At 43.3% G+C, this 20,651-nt stretch overlaps 1 protein-coding gene across 4 annotated transcripts in view; it reads left to right on the top strand.

Moving 5' to 3' along the window:
* Positions 1–20,651, top strand: part of TMEM108 (transmembrane protein 108) — a 240,635-nt gene that overhangs the window by 92,215 nt on the left and 127,769 nt on the right. For all 4 annotated transcript variants that reach the window (XR_012644242.1, XM_074986107.1, XM_074986106.1 and 1 more), the window contains exon 2: positions 20,254–20,339. Coding sequence is in view for 3 of the 4 variants with exons in the window: in XM_074986107.1 (XP_074842208.1) it covers positions 20,300–20,339 (40 nt within the window). In the remaining variant the exon portion in view is untranslated. The remainder of the gene's footprint in view (positions 1–20,253; positions 20,340–20,651) is intronic.

Raw genomic sequence — 20,651 nt, 5'->3', positions numbered from 1 at the left:
GTGGTTGACATATTCCAGGACTTACTTATGGCACATTAAACCTCATTTTGAATACAGAATTACTTTTCTCCTGGCCTTTTCTTTGGCACTCATCATTGAGGAATCTGAATGCTTCACAAACATTAATGGATTTAGTCTTTGCAACGTGGGTGAGGTAAAGAGATAATAACTCCATTTTACAGATGGAAAATCAGGGCACAGGAACATTCATGTCAGAAGTGTGAATTAATGTTGTATATCCAAGTTGAGATGCCCATAGTTTGATTTTTTTTCAGTGAATTTACTATTTTATAGCGTTTTGTTTGCTCAGACTAGAGCGGAGTGAGGAACTTTTTTGGTTCAGTGGTTGGAGTTGAAATAAAATCTTTTGGAGTTGAACTGAAACTGATTTTTTGGAGTGTTTCTCACCAAAACGAAAACAAATTCACTTGGGAAAACAAAATGTTTCCTTCAACTCAAATCATTTTTTTCCAGTTTTTTAATTTGTTAAGTTTGTGTGTTTACAGTAGTGACCACGTAAGTTTCCTTAAGTTCCAGCAGACATAGCATAGTGATGCAAATGCCAGGAACTAAACTCTAGTTAACATGTTAACCTCAGAGGTGAAAGTTAGCCAGGGCACCCCAGTGCGCTGCTCTGGTTAGGAGGAGCCAGCTGGCTGGGGCACTCAGCTGTAGGCGGTGTCAGGGCACGCTCCCAGCCAGGCTCCCAAAGCTCTCCTCCAGGCTGCTGGGCTAAGCAGCAGGCAGCCAGGCAGGTGAAAGGTGCTGTCTGGGTGCCCCAGCCCTGAGCCCACCCTCCCAGAGCACCAGTTAGGCAGTGTGGAGTGTGGCTGAAGCTTCCCTCTCCAAGATTCATAGCAGGACACTGCTCGCTGTTCCTCTTCCCCCTCACTGTCAGGGAGTGAGGGGAAAGTGCACAGTTCGTTGCTTTCCTCTCACTCTGGCTTGGGAGGGCAGCAGGCAGACAGGCTGCACACTTTCCTCCTGCTCCCTGACAGTGACCAGAAGGGGTTGAGCAAGCAGCATCCTGGTACAAATCTTGGTCGTGGGGGACAGCTACAACCCCTGCAGCCCTTCACACACACCCTGCCTTGATCCCCTCCTCAGCCCCAACCTTGACCCACACTGACATTCCCCAAACCCCTGCCTTGAGCCCTTCAACTCAGACCCCACACTTAAATTTCTCATGGGCATTGTCATAGCACAACCCCTACTCACCCAGCCTCCTGGCCCGGGGGTTGTAATAAGACAATACCTGTAAGAAGTTTAAGTTCCTTTCACCCCTGGAACATTCAAGTTTCAGCAGTATGTTACTGAGCTCCTTTCTGATCTCCGATCTTGAGGAAAAGAATGTCTCACACGCAGGAATGCGGACTTTGTGAGATGATGAATATAACCCTTCAGTCTGTGAGTCTGGACACAGCCATTAAATCCATTGGTGTATCTGGTTGGGTGTTACGCTGCAGTGTACTAACCCCACTCCGGAGGGGAAGGAGGTTAGAAGCTGCTTTGAGGCAAGGTGGACTCATCACAGCTGCAAAGCCCTATGAAGCAGGAGTAAGAGCTTGAAAGGGGAGAACAGTGTAGCTCAGTTGTAGGTAAACAGTGGGTGTGTTTGTAGAGCTCCTGGGGAGGTATCTTTGTAGACAGTGATCTGACCAAGCCTACAGAGAAGGTGCCTGTGATGATGTGAAGGTCAGAAACTTTGTTTTTAGTTCTTTTCTCTGTGTGATTCAGGGAGGTAGCTGCACAGGCAGCCTGGATTGGAGCCCAAGGAGCAGCAGAATGGGTTGGGCCCCTCCCCCCATCACTAGCCACGGTGGTGGGAGTCACAGGAATTGAATCAGTCCAATGGTCTGCTCCACTCCCTGGCCCTCTCCTGGCAGGAAGCAGAGTTCCAGAGCCCTGCGTCGCTCAGGGGCATGACGCAGGCTGGGGCAGAGCTAGGGTGCTCCACTGCATGCCATCCCAGTGAGTGCAGGGGGGAGCCCCGATCCCTGCTGCTGCCTGTACTGATCTCCCCCTGCCCCCACCCCCAGGAGATCCCTCAGGCTGCCATGGGCCCTACAGGCTACTATCAATTTGGGAGACCATCCCCTCCATAGGATGGTTGTGGTGGCCCCCCGCAAAGCCTGGGGCAGCTATCCCAAACTGTCCTGTGGATGGGACTTCTGGGGGAGAAATATGTAGATTTATTATATTACAATAACGGCTCGAGAACCTCACTCAAGACGAGAGCTCTTTGCTCAACAGACTGTACATACCTCTAGTTCAATAAAATGTAAATCCTGGGGGCAGCAATGTATAGGCTAGGTAAGGAACTGGGGTGGGGAGAAAATAAAGACCCATATTACTGAAGGGAAGAGAGAGGAACCCAGAGGTTAAAAGGAGAACTTCTAGAGGCACAAATGAGAACTGAGAGCCTAACAGCCCTTGGTGCCTTTTTAAATCTCCCTGTAAGCTGCCTGAAGCCTCATAAAAAGTCTGTGGTAGTCAGATAAACTAACTACTTTTCAGCCTTGATGTGTTCACTCTTGCATCCCATCATCTTTCTTTGGTAGCTTCTCACTGATTTTGTTGAAGTGGAGTTACTCTGTCTTGACACTAGTGTAGCTGAGAGTACAGTTTGGTCCATCTTAATGACAAGGTAGAAAAAATATCTGACACATGAAACTGCAATAATTACATTTTAGGCGAGGTGAATCAGCCAAGTGGCTGTTTATTGACCTAATTTCCTCATTAAGGATCCTTGTGGTTGCATATTTATTCCTTCCTGTCTGCATTACTGCTTTTATGGGCTGTTGTACAACAGACTAGATGGGGTGGAACATGACAGCAATGGCTGTCATCTCCTCTCAGATACACCAGTAAAAATGGGTCGTAACTCCATTGACCAAATTTGCATTAATGTAACTGTGGTCGGAATCTGGCTCCTCATGGTCACTTCTGTTAGGAGAAAGAAGTGGCCTTCTTAAAATACTCCATCACTTGGATTTACAAATCCAGGGGGGCCAAAGCTTACAGTCCTTATTAAAACAACTCCCATTGATTTTTGTTCAGGGTAAGACCAGAATGATCTAGCCCGATTACTAAGGGTTCTCATTAAGTCTTTAGCATCAACTGTGTGCCTGAACATAATCCATGGTTATCAGTATGGCGTGTGTCCAAATGCTGCTGCTTAAAAGTTCCTGTTTCCTCCTACATGGATTTCATTCTGGCTTACCTGCTGTTTTACATATATTACTGCTGCAGCCTAGTGAAAAGGAACAGGAGGCCTTTAGCCCAGAGCAACCTGGCTAACTGAATAAAGCAAAGGGGAGGATAGCAGACACACAATGATCAGTGTGCTAAATCCACCTAAAGACATCAGACCTGTCACTGAGAGCTAAAGCTGTCTGCATAGCTATTGGTGTTGGGTTAATACCGGCAATGCCCCATCCCGTCATTTCCCTTTCTTCCCTCCCCCTTCCCCAGCGACTGAAGCTAATTCATCATGTTGACACAGGGGGCTATTATTATTCAAAGATGCATAAAAAGTGAATTTATATGGAATAAAACCAATAAGCCAAGCGGCTCTGACATTTAATTTTCTTGGAGACTTCCTGTTGAACTAGGAAAGTCTACATACATTTTCAAAATGAAATAGAGTACTTGGATCACAATCTCAGACGGACCATGAATGAATAATTTGAAAAATATCAGGAGCCACTGCTTCTTTCTCCCTCACGCCTCCAAGCCTTTATGAGACTATATTTCCATGTCATGCCAGGCAGTGCACTTGTTTTATTCCTGCCCATTGTGTCTTTAATGGTGTACAAAATACTCAGCTATAAATGAACTTATTTATGGCAGGGCCATTGGCTGATGGTTCCCTATTTAATTATTTATATAATATTGGAGGAATTGCTTCCTTTTGACATCAAACCCTGGAGCTGAAAGTTGAGGATAAATAAGTGGTATCCCTTGAACTAGAGATAGTCGTAATAAATTGTGAGATGAAATGTCAAGTATAAACCAATGGACTGTTGTATTCTCCAGTGTATGTTGTTTTCTTTTAGCATATGGAATGACTGCATATGGAAGGCAGTAAATGGCCCTGTTAAAAGGAGGCTTAACCAGAGGGAAACGTGTCAAGACAAACTGTTATTTTCAGTGGCACATTATCATGCACATGCATTTATCCTTCAATCAAACCTCATGAATGACTTCTCGAAGCATGAGATTCCATAGTTTCATAAAGACAGTCACTTCATTTAGACTTGGTCTTCAAAATGGACACTTTTCAAAAGTGAATGGCTACTACAAAGTGATCAATTAAAAGGAAATCTAGAAAATGGTTCCATTTTAATTGTTGTGCAACTAATGCCACATCACAAGGGCAAAAGGATCCCAAGGTGTCCAGAAGGTATTTGTAGTCATTTCTAAGACCTGCTCCATTCAGTTATTTACTGCGCTTTTGGCTTTACTAGCCATCACTATGAATCATGTAATTGTTATAAGTTTATACTTGTACTTGAGTTTTATTATAATGAATATTAATGGTCCAATATTAACATTGCATTAAGAGTTCAAAAGTTAATTGTATGATCAATTCCCATTTCTCAAATAAAATACAGTATTTTTTCAACCTCAGCTGCATGCTGAAAACTTTTTTCACTTATACATATGCATTATGATTAAAGCTGCTCAGTGTTTTCCACTAAACATTTTTATATGGGAAGAGGCCTTTATTTCTTCAATGAAAAATTTTATAGCCACTTTTCATTTTTTTAAAAACATTTTTTTTCAGTAAAAACTGAAAACAAAAATTTTTAGGCTTTTCCTATTTCCTCCCCACATACCACCATTTCACCACTGGAAAAGATTCCTGGCAAAGATAGAGTTGGACAAGAGAGGCAGGTAGGGTCAAAAAAACACTCCATTTATGAGCACACACCTGCTTTTGGAATGTTGGGTTTTCAGGAATTTTTTGTTTGTTTTTGTGAAGGCTGCTTTTTTGCAAAACCACATTCTTTTAATTGACAATTGGGAAAAATGCCAACATTTTTTCAGGATTTTCCATGGAAAAATCTAGCAACTTTCAACCATCTTTTTATGATCATACTCTGAAAATTGCATCTTTTCAGCAAATATATCTGTTCTTTGTGCGTGTTTTGAGACACAGCTGCTTCTTTTAGTGACAAATGATTTATTATCTACTACTGCAGAACCCATGCAGCTGAGCATGTGCTTCCTCAACAGACTTGTTTACTAAGTTGTGATCAATTACACCTTTGAAGCTGCTGGAGCTACACAGCTGTCACTTATGACATAATTCATCCTGCTGACCTTTTGTTCAGTGATTTGTAAGCAATGAAGAACCCAACCTGAATCTCAGAGGGCAGGCTGACTTTGGGTTAATAGAAACCGCTGTCCTTCTAATTTCTTGATTTGGAAGGAACTGAAACAATAATCCTTACAACATTAAGCATAGAGATATATTTGTCTTGCTGAGCATTGTAGATATTTTTCTGAGCTATTGTAGAGGCTTGTCTACCACAGATCTTTGAAGACAGGGGAATTGGCATAACATCTCGTACCCCTTACAAGGGCCACAGAAAGGAGCCCTGCTCCTGTGAACCTTATAAGATGTGTGGCTGGGGAAGATGCATTGGCTGTGGCTACACTCTGTTCCCCTTTTGGAAGGGGAATGCAGATATGGCTGATTGGAAATGAAAATGAGGTGCTGATTTACATATCATGCACCTCATTTCGCATGATGGAAGTGACTCACTGTTCCGGAAGCGCTGTTTTTGGGGGGCAAAAACAAGCTGTGAAGGTACAGTTCATTCAAAAGGAAACGCTGCTTTTGAAAGCATGCTTCTTCCTCCTATTTTTCAGGAAGACAGGTTCTTTTGAAAGCAGGGTTTCTTTTCAAAGAAACCCCCTATATACTGCTTTTTTTTTCTTTTTCCCAAAATGAGCACTTCCAGAACAGCAAGTGGCTACATTTATGCAAATGAGGCATGCAGTAGGTAAATCAGTGCCTTATTTACATTTCCAGTGGCCGCATGTGCATTCCCTCCCAAAAGGGGAATGCAGTGTAGCCGCAGCCCTCTTGTCTGGTGTAACTCCTCACCAGTGTAGTTTGGAAGCTACCTCAGCTGTGACCTACATAGGAAAGAAATCTTATTTGTTCCCCTGTATTGCTGAGAAGCTGCAAGGATTTTTTACTGGCTGGGGCTTTAGGAGATGTTGCAGCAAAGCAACTTGGTGGCCCTATAGAGTCTTCTGAACTGAGAACAGGATCAATGCACATAACGATTTCAACAAGCAGCCGGAGACTCACATGGCTGAAAAGTGTGAGGCTAAGACACGCAAAACTTTCTTATTCTGAACCTGATTTAATATTAAAAGGTTTTCCTGGGTTTTAGATCCCATAAGACCCTGTAAGAAGGCACTTAAAATAGCACTGATTACACTGAAATCTATCGTACTCCATCAAATAAAAATCTTTTTCCAGGGGAATAGCGGAATGTTCTCTTCACTAAGGATTATACCCACGCTGAATTTAAAACTTCCTAGCACCACCTACTTTGGCCAAAACCTGTGTTCTTGGTTTTTGTTTTTTGTTTTTTTTGTTTTTGCTTTTTTTTTAATGATGAAAACCGTTGAATTTTGTCCCAGCTATGGCTGACTCTAAACGGGCAGTCTCTGTCAACAGAGGTCGCTGTTGACAGAGAAACCTCAGCAGTACCTTGTCGACAGATTGCATCCTCACATAAAAGTGGCTTGAAAGAGCAAGCTGGTCTGTTCACAGGGAGCAGATAGACTGCCCTGCCCTTTCTCGACAGAATGGCTGACCAGACGTTCTGCAAACAGGGCTACCCGGGGAACCAGAAGCCCACTCTGTCGACAGGAGTGTCTACACAGGCACTCTGTTGACAGAGGTGTTTTACCTTACTGGGCAGAGGTATAACTGCTGACTGAACAGCTGAGTTTTGTTGACAAACTCTTGACAGAGGGCTTTAACTGTGTAGACGCTTGGCGAGTTTTGTCGACAAAAGCCCAGTTTTGTTGACAGAACCTGCCCATGTAGACGCAGCCTATGGGTTTAAAAAAAATCAAGCAGGTACCAGGTCTGCTTAAAAATAAAATTAGCGTAAAACATGATCGTTTGAAAAAGTGATCAATGCATGCAAACAAAAGGTTATAGCAGGAATGCTTGTTTGTACAGACACAGAGCTAACATTAGTGTTTTCAGCTATAATACTATAATTAAATTGATAGTATACACGTGTACCAGTATTCTGTAGTGGATGAAATTAAAATTGATCAACTGTGTCTCATATGCCCTGTAAACACATAGCCAGTAGGGATTCTCATTGAATTGAAGTGACAGGAGCCACTACTTTTATTTTAGCAGGGAAATGAGTTTTCCCTATTGTTTTGGTGAGGTTAGGTGTAATAACCCTTGTAAGTAGAATAATGAGAAACAGAAAGTCCTATGCAACCTTTGATTTGTTACAATATCCAATATCTAAGAGCATTCTGTGGTTTGTGCTGCAATTAAATGTTAGTTTGGTACAGAAAAAAATGATAATACCCTGTGGGACAATCTGTTTAATCTTTGATGCATAATGCCTTGAGAATGGTAAATGTATGATTAATTCATTTGAAATTAAATGGTAACAGAGGATTTATGGATCATGTAAGTGCAGCAAAACAAAACTCAAGGAATAAGCGTGAATGCTTTTTATGTAATGACCTTGAAGTATGAAGTAAACACTAGTATGGCTTAAATGCCACTGGACGTAGCTCCGTCTTCGGTGACTGACTTTTAAATTCCCAAATGTATCTCTCCATTTCAGCCCTCCAACGTATTGGTGAATAAGCTTTAATTTATCCATCTGCTGCCTGTCTTGTGGCATAAGCACCTCTTCTGACAGGCCTTAACTTTCTATGGGATCTCCCTAAGGAGCAATGGTGAAAGAGAGGCTGCTTAAGATATATCGGTGAGGCCTTGCCCTCAGCCCATAGGGATGCATGCATGCGCACATGGGTGTGGAGATGAGAGAGAACAATGCTTTTTCCATTAATATATATATATTTTCACGTTGACTTTGCTTCTGAGTTCCTCTGTGAATGGAAAGCAAAAGCACTGAATTATCACAAGGGGCAATGGCCTCCAGTGAAAGCCTTAGGCTTGTGTGACCAGTGCAGTCAGATGGAACCCTACCCTTCCAGAGTCCTCACACCATGAGCTAACCAAATGGTCAACCTGAGTATGAGGCCCGATTTGCTTTGATACCCAACTGCGCCTAGAAGCCTGAATTCTGTAACTGCCAACTCTCTCTCTCCTCACCTGAAAAGATACACCTGAGTTCCATCTCCCGGCTTCCCAGCCCCAACCCTAGAAACTAATGAGCTTGTCAAGCAGGTGAGAAGAGTGGAAAGAAATGTGGGTGGAAAGTATGTTGACCCAGCACATTCCTAAGCAATCTGTGCCAGCTGGGCTGCTGTGATGCTCCCAGAAGAGTTAGATACCCGCCCTCCTTAGGGGCAATTCTTGCTCCATGCTGTACAAGAAGGCTCGCTTAGACAAGGCCTGGCAGATTGCTCCCATCTGCAGCAGGAGGGGTGAATCCAGCCCCAGCAATTTGGGAACATCTGGATAAAGGAGGGTCTCTTCCTTTTTGAAGGGGAGGGGGCAAAAATTCACAAGTTAGATGTTGTACATTATAGTAAGGTGGTAAATATTGTTTGCTTGAATACATCTGTGTTACAAACAGTGGGACTGAATCCTCCCAGGTGACTGAGTGCACGCTGAACAAGAACACAGCTCTTGCTGCAGGGAACCTCGCTGTCTTTTAACCAGTGCTCCCAAAGGATTTCAGACTTAAATTTTGCCAAATGCTGGATTTTTGGAACCAGGTTAAAATTAAAAAAAAAGAGGCCCAACAACAAATCACTCAAACAGAACAGGTAAACTTTGTCATTCTGGTGTAGCCTAGAAAAATCATCCCAGGTGGAGCAAGGTTGGTGTTGCCATAGTATTCCTGTCATGGGGCTGATACTGAACCTAGGTGGCTCCAACGTATTGTTAAGGGCCACTGTACTCCTGTAAGAGCCATCCTTTTGGAGGACTTGTTAAATGCAGTGTGTGAGAACAAAATCAGTCGAGGGTAGTCTGTGAACACAGAAGAAAGGGGTGAAAGAACACTTGTGGCTTTAAGCTTCAGCCCACGCAGGTTTATTGGCCGAGGAGCAGTTCCTGAAGGCACCATACCTGCCTGAGTGGCAGGCAGAGTGGTTGCTCTGTGCTCTTCCAGGGAGTGGTATTTGCTCTTACCTGTGCTGCATGGAGTTTCACAGGCCAGTGTGCACAGCCTTGTTACACTGACCTTCCAACCCACCCCCCCATTCATATGGGGTCTCTAGCATTGCATCAGCATTTGAATCCCCAGGCCATCCCAGCACTGGAAGCACAAGGACCAACATGTGGCTCACCCTTGGTAAGGGCACAAGAAAGGAGGCTGGGGGCTCCATGGGAATCACCCTCCCCCTGCAGTCCTAGGCATAGTGTAGTTCTCAGTTGTTGATGAGGTTTTTCCACCAATAGCTTTTCCATCTAGAGCGATCTGTAGCAGGGAAAGGAACAGTTAGGGGTGAGGTGCTTGGTTATGGTGGCTGGGTACTTAATGGGCTGTAACTGTCTTGCTTTTTGGCTAGTCCCTCTCTTCATCATTTCTTCAATTTCTCATTTATTGCAGTTGCCCGATTTCTCTCTGACAGGCTCTCAATGGCAAGAGGGCTGTCCAGTGATGGTTAGGCTTGTCTTGACATTTGTTTTCCATTCACCTCCATTTCTTCCTAATTTAAGACACCATTGATATTTTTTTCACCCTTCAAACATAATGAACGGCTGGATTGTTCAGGGAGCTGTCAGCTCCATTGGAGTCTTTTGTCTTCTATTCATCATTATGTCTTCATTGTCCTCTTTTAATTTAGCTGAGGCACTCGGGAGATCACTTGCTGTGAAAGACAACATTACCAGCTGTCTGTAGGGATTTCACAAGTCTATTCATCATCCGGGGTGAGTTGCACTGTATGTGCAGCAGCTCACACTGCAAAGGTGACGGCACGTTGGGCCTTCTCAGACCCACAACGTTTCCGCTAACGCTTTGGAACTTGGGCACTTAAAATTAGGCACCTGAGGCCTTGTCTACAAACTCTTGCCAGTTTATCTGTTAAAAATGGATGGCGTTAAATGGAAATAATCACTCTTAAATCAGTTGGGATGTCTTATGCATAAACGAGGACTGGCTTAATTACATTGGTTTAAAATACACCTTTAGTTATAGCGGTGCAGCTTGTAATTTAGACAAGCTTAAAGTCCATAATTAGAAATTACCTGAGTTTCAGAGAAGAGCTCGGCTGGGAGCAACTTGGTGCTCAACACAATTGAAATTGGGCCACTTAGGAGCTTTCATATGGAGCTAATAACTTAGCTTTAGGTACCCATTTAAAAAGATGTTGGCCTAACCCTAAAGCTGGGCCTACACTTGCCCCCAGCTTCGAAGGGGACATGTTAATCAGGGTGATGGGAGGTTACTACTGAAGTGCTGCAGTGAATACGCCACACTTCATTAGGCTAATTCTCCCCCACAGCAAATTCGAAGCTTCAGACTTCGAAGTACTGGCATGCTTGTAACCATGGGCACTTGGAAGTGCCTGCGGCTACATGCATGCCGGCACTTCGAAGTTTGAAGCTTCGAAGCTGCTGCAGGGGAGAATTAGCCTAATGAAGTACAACGTATTTACCGCAGCACTTCAGTAGTAATCTCCTGTCGTCCTGATTAACGTGCCCCCTTCAAAGTTGGGGGCAAGTGTAGACCCAGCTTAATTTATTTATAACAGCCTGTATCCTAAGAGAGGCTCATAATGCTTCACAAAACACTAAAACTGTTATTTTTAAAACAAACATTTTAGTATTTTCTTGACTTTTTTCCCCCATAGACATATAGTTATGTTAAAATGAATGTTCTGTACACACAAGCACAAATCCAGATAACCACATCGGGATTTCTAAAAACAGCTTAAGTTATTTTAAAATGAAAACATTTTGAAAATTGAGTTTATTTGGTTCATTTACGCCGGTTGTCTGCTTCTCACCTCTGACGCAGCTTGTGCACTGAAAATGAGTTTCAATTTCACTTCTAGACCACGGAGTTACTCTGGGAATACTTTGCCCCACCTAAGAACAGAAACTGTCCCTGTCTGTGGAAATTCCCTTGTTCATGTGCACAAATATTTAAAAAAATAATACTTAGCATAGCCCTCCCTGCTACCACCCAGAATCTAACCTCCCGTTCCCCGCCAAGCTAATAGAAAAACCTGCCAAGGGTTCTCTCCAGTTCAATTTGGTTATTGTCGACATCCTAGACCTCTGGTAAACAAGTGTCAGGACAGGAGCCAAAAGAAAGCCTGGCTGCTGGCACAGATGGATGATCTTCATTTTGTCCCATGAAAATAGAAGTGATTGGATACAGAACAGTCCTTATGGCAGATCACCTCTGTAGCATATCATACAGCTGGCCATGGACTGTTGCTGTCTCTGGGACAGGATAAAGCTGGGTGTTGAGGTGGCTTCTGTCACTTCTCTCAGGCTGCACTTGGAGAATCATAACAGCCTGTTTCATAGCCCTCCTGTAATTAGAGTGCATCATAATGCATATGCAGAAAGGGGCCAAATGGAGGTTACACAAGTAACCTAATTCTGGCCCTTTTTAACCTATGATTGCTTGAGACTTTGCCATCTTAATAGTCTCAAGTTCTCTACCTGTTCATACCTATCTGCATTTCATTTTCCAACTTATACTTTCACGTCAGTTTTTACAGAGTACTCTACTGTCCTCATCATGCTGTTTAGCAACTTTGAATTGAAGTTGTATATATGTATTCTTTCCAAAGCCACCTGGCTGATCCACACTAGCTATACACTGTTCCTAACAACTTCAGAAGGTATTGGCGTAGTTCTGGAATGATGGTGGATGTGGTTCCTCTCCACTTCCCCACCCCGCCCCTGGCCTTAGACATCTCATAACTGTTTGCATTTGAAAAAGATTTAAGATTCAGAACTTTCCTAGGAGGACAGAACAATTTCAATAGTTGAAATGTGTAACATTTCCAAGGCCATTGCATCTGCTGTGGATCCCAGCTGCAAAGCTATCCACTTGGTGCTGTCCTTCCACACTGCCCTTACTCACTATTTCTAGTCCCAGTGCAGACAGTTAGTGGGGCTACTCAAATGAGTAAATATTATTCAGTATAAGTAAGGGTTATAGGCTCTGTCAGTCTATTTGGAGAACCAACCTCGTTCATTTTGATTTCCAAATTTCAGTACTTCTGTTTAAAAACTCGTGATGGATTTTTGGTTCCAAATTTGTGCCAAGATTCCCTTTGTACAGATGACAGTCTCCTTGCAGTTTTGTCCTTGCTATTGTCGCATGTTTTGTTTGCATTAAAAGTCACAATTCTGAGGTATGAGAAAAATATTGCCTCCCTCACAGATACCCCAAAAAGACCAAGTGAATTTAAAATGCTAGGTTTCCCCCCACACATACACAATATTTCTTTTCTTCCCCAGGCATGTCCAAATTTTGCCTTGACTCACTCCAATGACTTCAACTCATTCCATTCAGCCATAAAATCAAGGCTGGGTTTGGCTCACAGATCTTTCCTCAGTTCACGTCATGGAATTTTATGCAAACGTTACTAAAACCCTGTTCGATTTTGTTTTCACCTTTCATAAGTCTAGTTCCTGCCTTCCAGAGAGGCACAAATTATCTTAACCCATTTAAAAAGAGCAGTTTCTGACTTATGTAAATATACAGGAGCATATAATTCATTTTGCAAACCAAGATGGAATTTACTGTCCGTAAACACTCTAGATAGCAATAGAATGGGGCTAGTAAAGAAACGTAAATAATGTTGTCAGGCAGTAAAAGAGAAAAAAAGAGCAATATTATATCCCAATGGCCAAGCACAATTCAAAATAATTGGCACATTACATTGATTTCAGGGTTGTGATGGAGTAGCTTGTGTGTATGTGGGTTCCTTTCATTTATATCACTTTGCTTTAATCAGGCTTTAAAAAAATCCTGTTGTATATCGGCTGTAAACAGAGCAATGGAGATATAAGTGGTTTGCGCAGTGAAAATCTTCTGCTGTGTATATTTTGGTCAATATATTATTCATTAAGTTATGCTAATCATAGAATGGTGTCAACTGTCTATTTGGAAAATATTGTAACGAACTATATGATGTCTGTTTATTCATGCAGACCCAGGTCTTCTGTCTTTGACTTCAATGAGTCAGAGCCTCGGGGCTTGCTTGCTTAGATATAAATAGGAAAGCACCTGCTTGTTCTAAAAAATCTTCCTTTCTCTTCTCTTTGTTTGCTATTTGGGCCAAAGTAAAAATGGGTCACTCCTCAGTGGGTTTTCATGATATATTGGTTTCACCAACATCATCATGAACCTCGTTTCAATGTAATTAAAAAAAAATCTGGGATAGTTAATTTATGGAAAAAAAACACACACGGTTTTCACTATCCAAGCTACTAAAGATTCCTCATTTTACTCAGAGCTACTTTGTCTAAGTGGGGAGGGGAAAAGTTCAAGAGTGAGTGGCACTGTGGCTGCGTCTACACTACAAGGTAAATTCAATTTTTTGTAATTTCTATTATTTAACCTTGATATTATGAATTCAAATTGTCTACAAAGCTGCTTGAAATTTGAGCCACCTTTTTTCCGTGTCAAGTCTCTGCGTCTCCATTGCCCTGTGCAAGTTTGACAGTGGGAACGGTGCATTGTGTGTACCTACCTCACAGTGCCTTAGCCCCGGTTGCTTGTGCACGTTTGAGATTTGAATCCCAGAATTCCAAGCACTGTCCCAGAATTCAGAGCACCAGTAACTGCATGAGTAACAAACTGAAGATGATGCCATTTCCTGCTGAGGCATTCTAGGGCAAACATGGATCCCCAAACGCTCCAACTTACAGCACACACCGTTTCAGCAACCACACTGGCCGTTGCACAATTTTTCCTTCAATTTCAAAGCTCGGTGATGGTTCAGTATCATGATGGTGCTGCTGCTGATGATGACAACGATGTTTTGAAAGAGCAGATCTCCCAAGTGCGGTCCAAGAATTCACAGCTGCAGGCTGCCCTTCATACATTGTTGACAGTGTAGCTGTGGTTTTGGACTCATGGGACAAGTGTACACAGGTGGGACCACATCACTTTGGAGTCCTGCGATGACCAGCAGTGGGTGCAGAACTTTTGCATGCACAAGTCCACTTTTGTGGAACTTTGTGGTGTGCTGGCCCCTGCCCTGAAGCACAGTAACACAAAATTGAGGCTGGCTTTAACGGTTCAGAAGCGAGTGGCAATCACACTGTGGAAGTTTGCAGCACCCAACAGTTACTGGTCAGTGGCAAATCAGTTTGGGGTGAGCAGATCTACAGTGGGGTCCATGGTGATGAAGGTGGCCCATGCAATCTGTTGGCATCTCCTGAGGAAGACTGTGACCCTGGGAGGCAACAGTGGATGGCTTTGCTGCCCAGGGCTTTCCTAACTGGAAAACTTCAATCACAGACTCAGCAGGTGTAGAATTGTGGTGTAATGCCCCTTTGGCCAATTAAAAGCGAGGTTCAGATGTTTATTGACACATTTGGAACTTTCTGAAGGTAATGTCCTCACTGTGATTACAGCATGTGGTGCTTTGCACAACATTTGTGAATCCAGGCAGGAGACATTCCCATCCATCTGGAATTCCAAAGTTGCTTGAATAGCCTTTTGCAGTGGCCCTGGGGGCTGGAGCTGCAGGCTGTCCTTGCCCTCCCTCCAAGCTTTTGGGGACTGTGCCGACAGGAGGGTGGGTGACCTCTCCTCAGGGGACTCCAGCCAGCAGGTATCGGCTCCTGCACTGCTGGGTTGAGATTTCCTCTGCAGCTGCAGCAGGGAGCTCTGGATGTCTGTTTGCTATATAACTGCTGTTACCAGCTTTTCTGTGGCCTCACTCTGCTTTGCCACTTGCTGCTGCTGGAGGTCAAGCATTCGCTAGTTACACTTTGCTGGACTGTGATGCCACTGAGCTGCACTATGACACCACTGAGCAGCATCCTTTGTCAGCTTGGTGTGCTCTGACTCAATCTTTTCCATATGCTGTAGAATAAGATCTTGTTGGCATTTCTGTCATCTTCTATTCTTCTTTGCTATGCTGGACATTGGCTCTGGAAAATGAAGTCAAAATTACAATACAATTTATATAATGTGCTTTGAAGTGCAATGAATGGGTCTCTGTGTCTACCATCAGGGAAAGTTAACTTTTTGAAGGACACACGTGGCTTATTAAGGATGGGACAGTAAGCGTGTTTTCATAATGCATCACTTGTCATCACTTCTCCAGCACATTTCTTTGTGGACATGGTAAGCTATAAGCAATTGTCCACTTTTCGGAGGAAGGGGAGGGCTGTAAAGCATGGGAAGCTGCCAGGTGTCCTGGGAGTGTCCTGTGTCAGGGCAGAAAAAAAAGTTTTGGCCCTTCCTGGAGCAATTCTCCCAAATGACCAAGCTGCATGATTACAGCCACATGGACGGCTGCGTGGGGAAGGTTCTATGTACAATGAAAGAAATGTAAAGAAAAATAAAGTAAATAATCCAAAGAAAGACTGGATGTAAAGAGACATGGGAGGGGAAATGCCCAGCTCTATGGTTCTGGGGAGTCCTGAAAAGTCACAAGGAATGCTGAGGGAAAGCGATATGGGAGGGGAAATGCCCAGCAACCATGGGGCACAGGAGATTCCTGACAAATGAAAAGAAGAGCTGTTTGGAAAGGGACATTGGGCGGGGGGAAGCCCCACTGAGCCTGCAGACTGCATTGGGTGGGGCAAGGGGAATGGAGCGCCTGCCAGCTGCTGCAGGTAAATGTAAAAAGGCAGGAAGCATGTTTTTAAAAAAATAAATAAGTAAAACCCAGGTGCGAATTCTCATGCTTCTGCAGATTGCCAAAGAAGACATCACCCTCCTAAAACTAGCAGATATAGAGAAAGAACAGCTACTCCTGCCGTGTGACTAAAAGCCTGGAAAATTTGCTAAAATGCTGTGCGACACCAGATTTCTATCTGGTTGCGTGGAGTGTCCAGGTGTGCTACTGTGGAAGCCACAACAAGTCAGGCCTGCCCAACAACTTTGTGAAAAAAATACAAGAGTTCCTGGATGAGGCCTTCGAAGAGATCTCCAAAAAGGAGAAGGGCTCCATCCCAAGAAACATTAACACACTGTTGTGAGGGGCACAGAACCATCACTAACAAACCTAAAGCCATATACAACCCTATAGCTAAACCCACCCCCAACCTGCTTCTAGCATGCAGATTAAGTACTCTCCTGAACCGCTTGGTCTGGGAGGCTTGGGGACCAGCATGGAGCTGAACGCCATGGAGGGGACCAGTTCCAGGTCTATGGTGAAGAGCTCTGGGCTGTCTGGCACAACTTCCTCTGTTCCCTGTTTGTTGCCCTCTTCCTCTGAGCCACCCAGAGCTCCTCTGGGCTCACTCTAAACTCCATACCAGTGGAACTCCACAAGTGTCATAATTCAGACTGGGTTCTTTGGTGGGGTTGCTTCCCATAAGCATGTGCAGCTGTTGATAATAGCAGCAGGTCTGTGGAGCTGCTCCTGATTTCTGGTTGGCTTCCCAGACGTTTTGATAGGTCTGCCAGAGTTCTTTCACCTTCACCTGGCATCGCATAGAGTCCCGGGAGCAACATCAGGGGGTCATCTTGTGCGACATCTGCTCGTAGATTGCTGCATTTCTATTGACCACCGGAAGTCTCTTTACCACCAATTGGTCTTCCCAAATGGCAATAAAATCCAGAATCTCTTGGTGGGTCCAAGCTAGGGTTCTCTTGCAAGCTTGAGAAGTGCTAGGCAGATCACTTACCTGAGTGCTCATGATTGCAGTGGAGGGCTACTGAAAATTCCTACCAATGTGATGAGATGCGATGGGCAAAGGAATTTTTTCATAATGGGCGCCCTTTTTATTTGCAGGGGTGGGCTGCTGAATTCCAATTCAAATTCAGTCAAAACTTGGCAGGCTTCTTGTGGCCTTCTTCCCACACACCTGGATGGAGAGCAGTGCACAACAAAGCTGCCATATATGGAGGGCAGCCACGTAGCTTTGTGGGATACATACAGAACACTTCTGGAGGCTCATAAATTCAAATTAAGGACATGAATATGATGCTATACCTGTCCTGTAATATCGATATTTTGTAATTGGTATTATGGCTCAATAAAGCAAGATAATAGTAGTAACTGTGAAGATAGTGATGTTTTAATACTGAGTTAACTCCTTGAAATTTGCTTTTATCTTGTAGTGTAGACACAGCCATAGTTTGTAAACTGCTGTATCTGATAACATAACTAGGACTCTACCTTCTTCCATTGCACAACAGAGGCAATACAAGTGGCAGTCTCAGGAGACCTTCAGATTCAGTCAAATATGATTCTTCTGTCTTCATAAACTCCTTTGGCATTTATTCACTGAAGAAGTGCCATTTATTGCCTTGGCTGATGTACCTGGTGTCTTCAAGATCATCTCTTAAATAAACCCTGAGGATTTGTAATAGGGCGTGTTAAAAAGACTCCTGAATGCCTTCAGTAGTCTGGATGATGAGAAAGGTTGAACTGAAAACTATAGAACAGTAGTTCCCAACCTGAGGTCTGTGCCAGTATGGCAGGGGATCTGTGGGGAAAAAAAAGAAAATTTTTATTTATCATAAAAAATAGAAATGGCTTTGATAGGGGTCTACAAATGGTTTGAGGAGAGATTGGGGGTTCATACTAGTGAAAAGTTTGGGATCCACTGCTATGGGATATCAAGTGCTGTTTAGAGCCCTGGGAAGGGATGGGGGTGGGAAGGGGTGTTGAGAAGAATTTTGGAGAATGCCCTCGGTGTTCCATGTCCTATGTATAATTCCCAATCAGTGTTAGAATGTGAATGCTATTTTCTTTCTTTAAGTACCAACTATGACATTGACAATGTTTGAAGTGGTGTTATAGCTGTGTTGGTCCCAGCCTATTATAGAGACAAAGTGGGTGCAGTACTATCTTTTCCTGGACCAACTTCTGTTGGTCAAAAGCTGAAGAAGAGCTCTGTGTAGGTCAAAAGCCTGTCTCTTTTTCAGCAACAAGAACTGGGTCCTGTTAAAATAATATTATCTCGTTTCCTTCCACCCCACATTGCCTGTCTCAGTGATGTTTGGAACTACATTTGCCTTGTGCGTAAATCAGAAGCACTTATTTTAACCTTGAGCTGAACAATATGACTGTGATTAATTTTATGTAATTTAAAGGAAAAATATGCAAGTTTTTTGAAAACACATTTTGCAGCTAGGCATGCCTTTTTCAGTTGGTGCATAAATTACACAGCAGAGTACTGCCAGCCAGGAATGTGCATCATAAAAGAGGAGAGGAAAGATCGTGTGTTTAAACATTAAGAACAGCCATACTGGGTCAGACCAAAGGTCCATCAAGCCCAGTATCCTGTCTTCTGACAGTGACCAATGCCAGGTGGCCCAGAGGGAATGAACATCAAGTGATCAATTCCCTGTCACCCATTTCCAGCCTCTTGCAAACAGAGGCTAGGGACACCCTCCATGCCCATCCTGGCTAACAGCCATTCATGGACCTATCCCCCTTGAATTTATCTAGCTCTTTTTTAAACTCTACTATAGTCTTGGTCTTCACAACATTCTCCGGCAAGGAGTTCCACAGGTTAACTGTGCATTGTGTGAAAAAATATTTCCTATGGTTTGTTTTAAACTTGCTGCCTATTAATTTCATTTAGTGACCCCTAGTTCTTGTGTTGTGAGAAGGAGTAAATAACAATTCCTCATCTATTTTCTCCACACCAGTCATGATTTTATATACCTCTAGCATATCACCCCTTAATCATCTTTTTTCCAGGCTAAAAAGTCCCCATCTTATTAATCTCTCCTCACGTGGCAGACATTCCATACCCTTAATCATTTTTGTTGCCCTTTTCTGAATCTTTTCCCATTCCATGCCCCACACCTCCCACAGGCAAACATACTTCTCCAAGATCTGCTCAGCTCAGGAGAAACGAAGAGTTCCTATGAAGGGTGCTTTGGCTGACCCAACTCCAACCTAAGCCCTGGCACAAAGAGTACCCTAGCTGCTGATTTAAATTACAATGGCTGACTATGGACCAGCTGAAACATTTCAGAACAGTGCTGTGCTCCAATCTGCTTCTCTACCATCATTTGCGTAACCTTCCCTTGCTAGGAGCCTTCTCAAGAGGACAGCTGTGGGCAGATCCCATCTTTTTTGTCTCCACTGGTTCTGGCCCCTTTGTGTTATCTGAGCAGCACAACTACCTGTAGCCCTAGTATGAAGTCTTTGGGTCAAAAAGCACTATACTATTGAATGTTATATAGGCAGATGGATACCTGAGGTATCTGAAACTTATTTCTGCTATGCCAGTGTGGGTCTTCCTGAAAACCACAATTAGAAGTGGGTCTGCTTAGTAGAAGTCTTGTGATTTGGCCAAATGATGATTTGGAATGAAACAAAGATCACCAAACTCCTTGCGATTGGATTTGAGTATGCACCACGGTTAACATCCAGAGGATCACGCGCTGTTTGCCAAAAATGTGTTTGTATCTCTTTAGCCTGCATGGAACAATTATAATCCTTTAATACGAGGTTTAAACACCCATTGGCATTTCCATAGTAAACTAGTATTTTTGACCAGTTGATAACTTAGCCATAAATTTGCTATCTGCTGAATTTTCACAGATAAATCCTCAGCCTGGACAATTTTACCATCTTGAATGTTAGCACGCATATATCTAATATATATTTATAGAGCACACATATATCTAATATACTTAGGGTTTGTCAAGTCCCTCGCATGATACAAGAATAATTTGTTAGAGCTGATGGTCTGTGCCCTTCCTTTGTCATCTCAGTTTGGTGTTGCCTTTCTAACCACAACCAGGCCCATACCAGTGTACTGTCTGGGTAGTCTGGATGTAATGTGTAAAATAAAAACTAGGGAGCCAGCTTCCCTTTTGCTGACCTATATTACTTTCCTATGCAGCTGCCTCTAGTCAAGAGGGAAAATAAAATGACTTCTGCTTGCTATAAACCATAGGTTTTATAAAAAATTCTTTATTAATTTTCTAGACAGAATCATGAATAAACTGGCAGACAAGCAGGACCAGATGATACCATGAAGAGAAGTTTACAGGTCCTCTATTGCCAACTGTTTTGTAAGTAGCCATTTATCTTTTTCCTTTATTATGAGAAAGATATGGTGTCTGTCGGAAAATAGTGACGTAAGCACCAATTTAGGGAGGTCCTCAAGTAAGTGCTAATTTTAAGCGCAGGAAGAGTCCCAGTGAAATCAGTGGCATACAGTAAGGTCTCAGAGCGCATGAATCGAGATTACGCGACCCTGCTTTTACGCGGCTGACTCGATTCCTACAGTAAATCCTGGAAATGCACAATTTCCAGTTGCACTTAACTCACTCCACTCCCCTGGCCCTGGCTCAACCCCCCACCCCCCACCCCAGCTCCACGCA

This window comes from Carettochelys insculpta, chromosome 2 (genome assembly GCF_033958435.1).
Source record: "Carettochelys insculpta isolate YL-2023 chromosome 2, ASM3395843v1, whole genome shotgun sequence".
NCBI classification, from domain to species: Eukaryota; Metazoa; Chordata; order Testudines; family Carettochelyidae; genus Carettochelys; species Carettochelys insculpta.
Note: the sequence above shows the minus strand (reverse complement) of the source record. Positions and strands in the feature narration are given on the sequence as shown.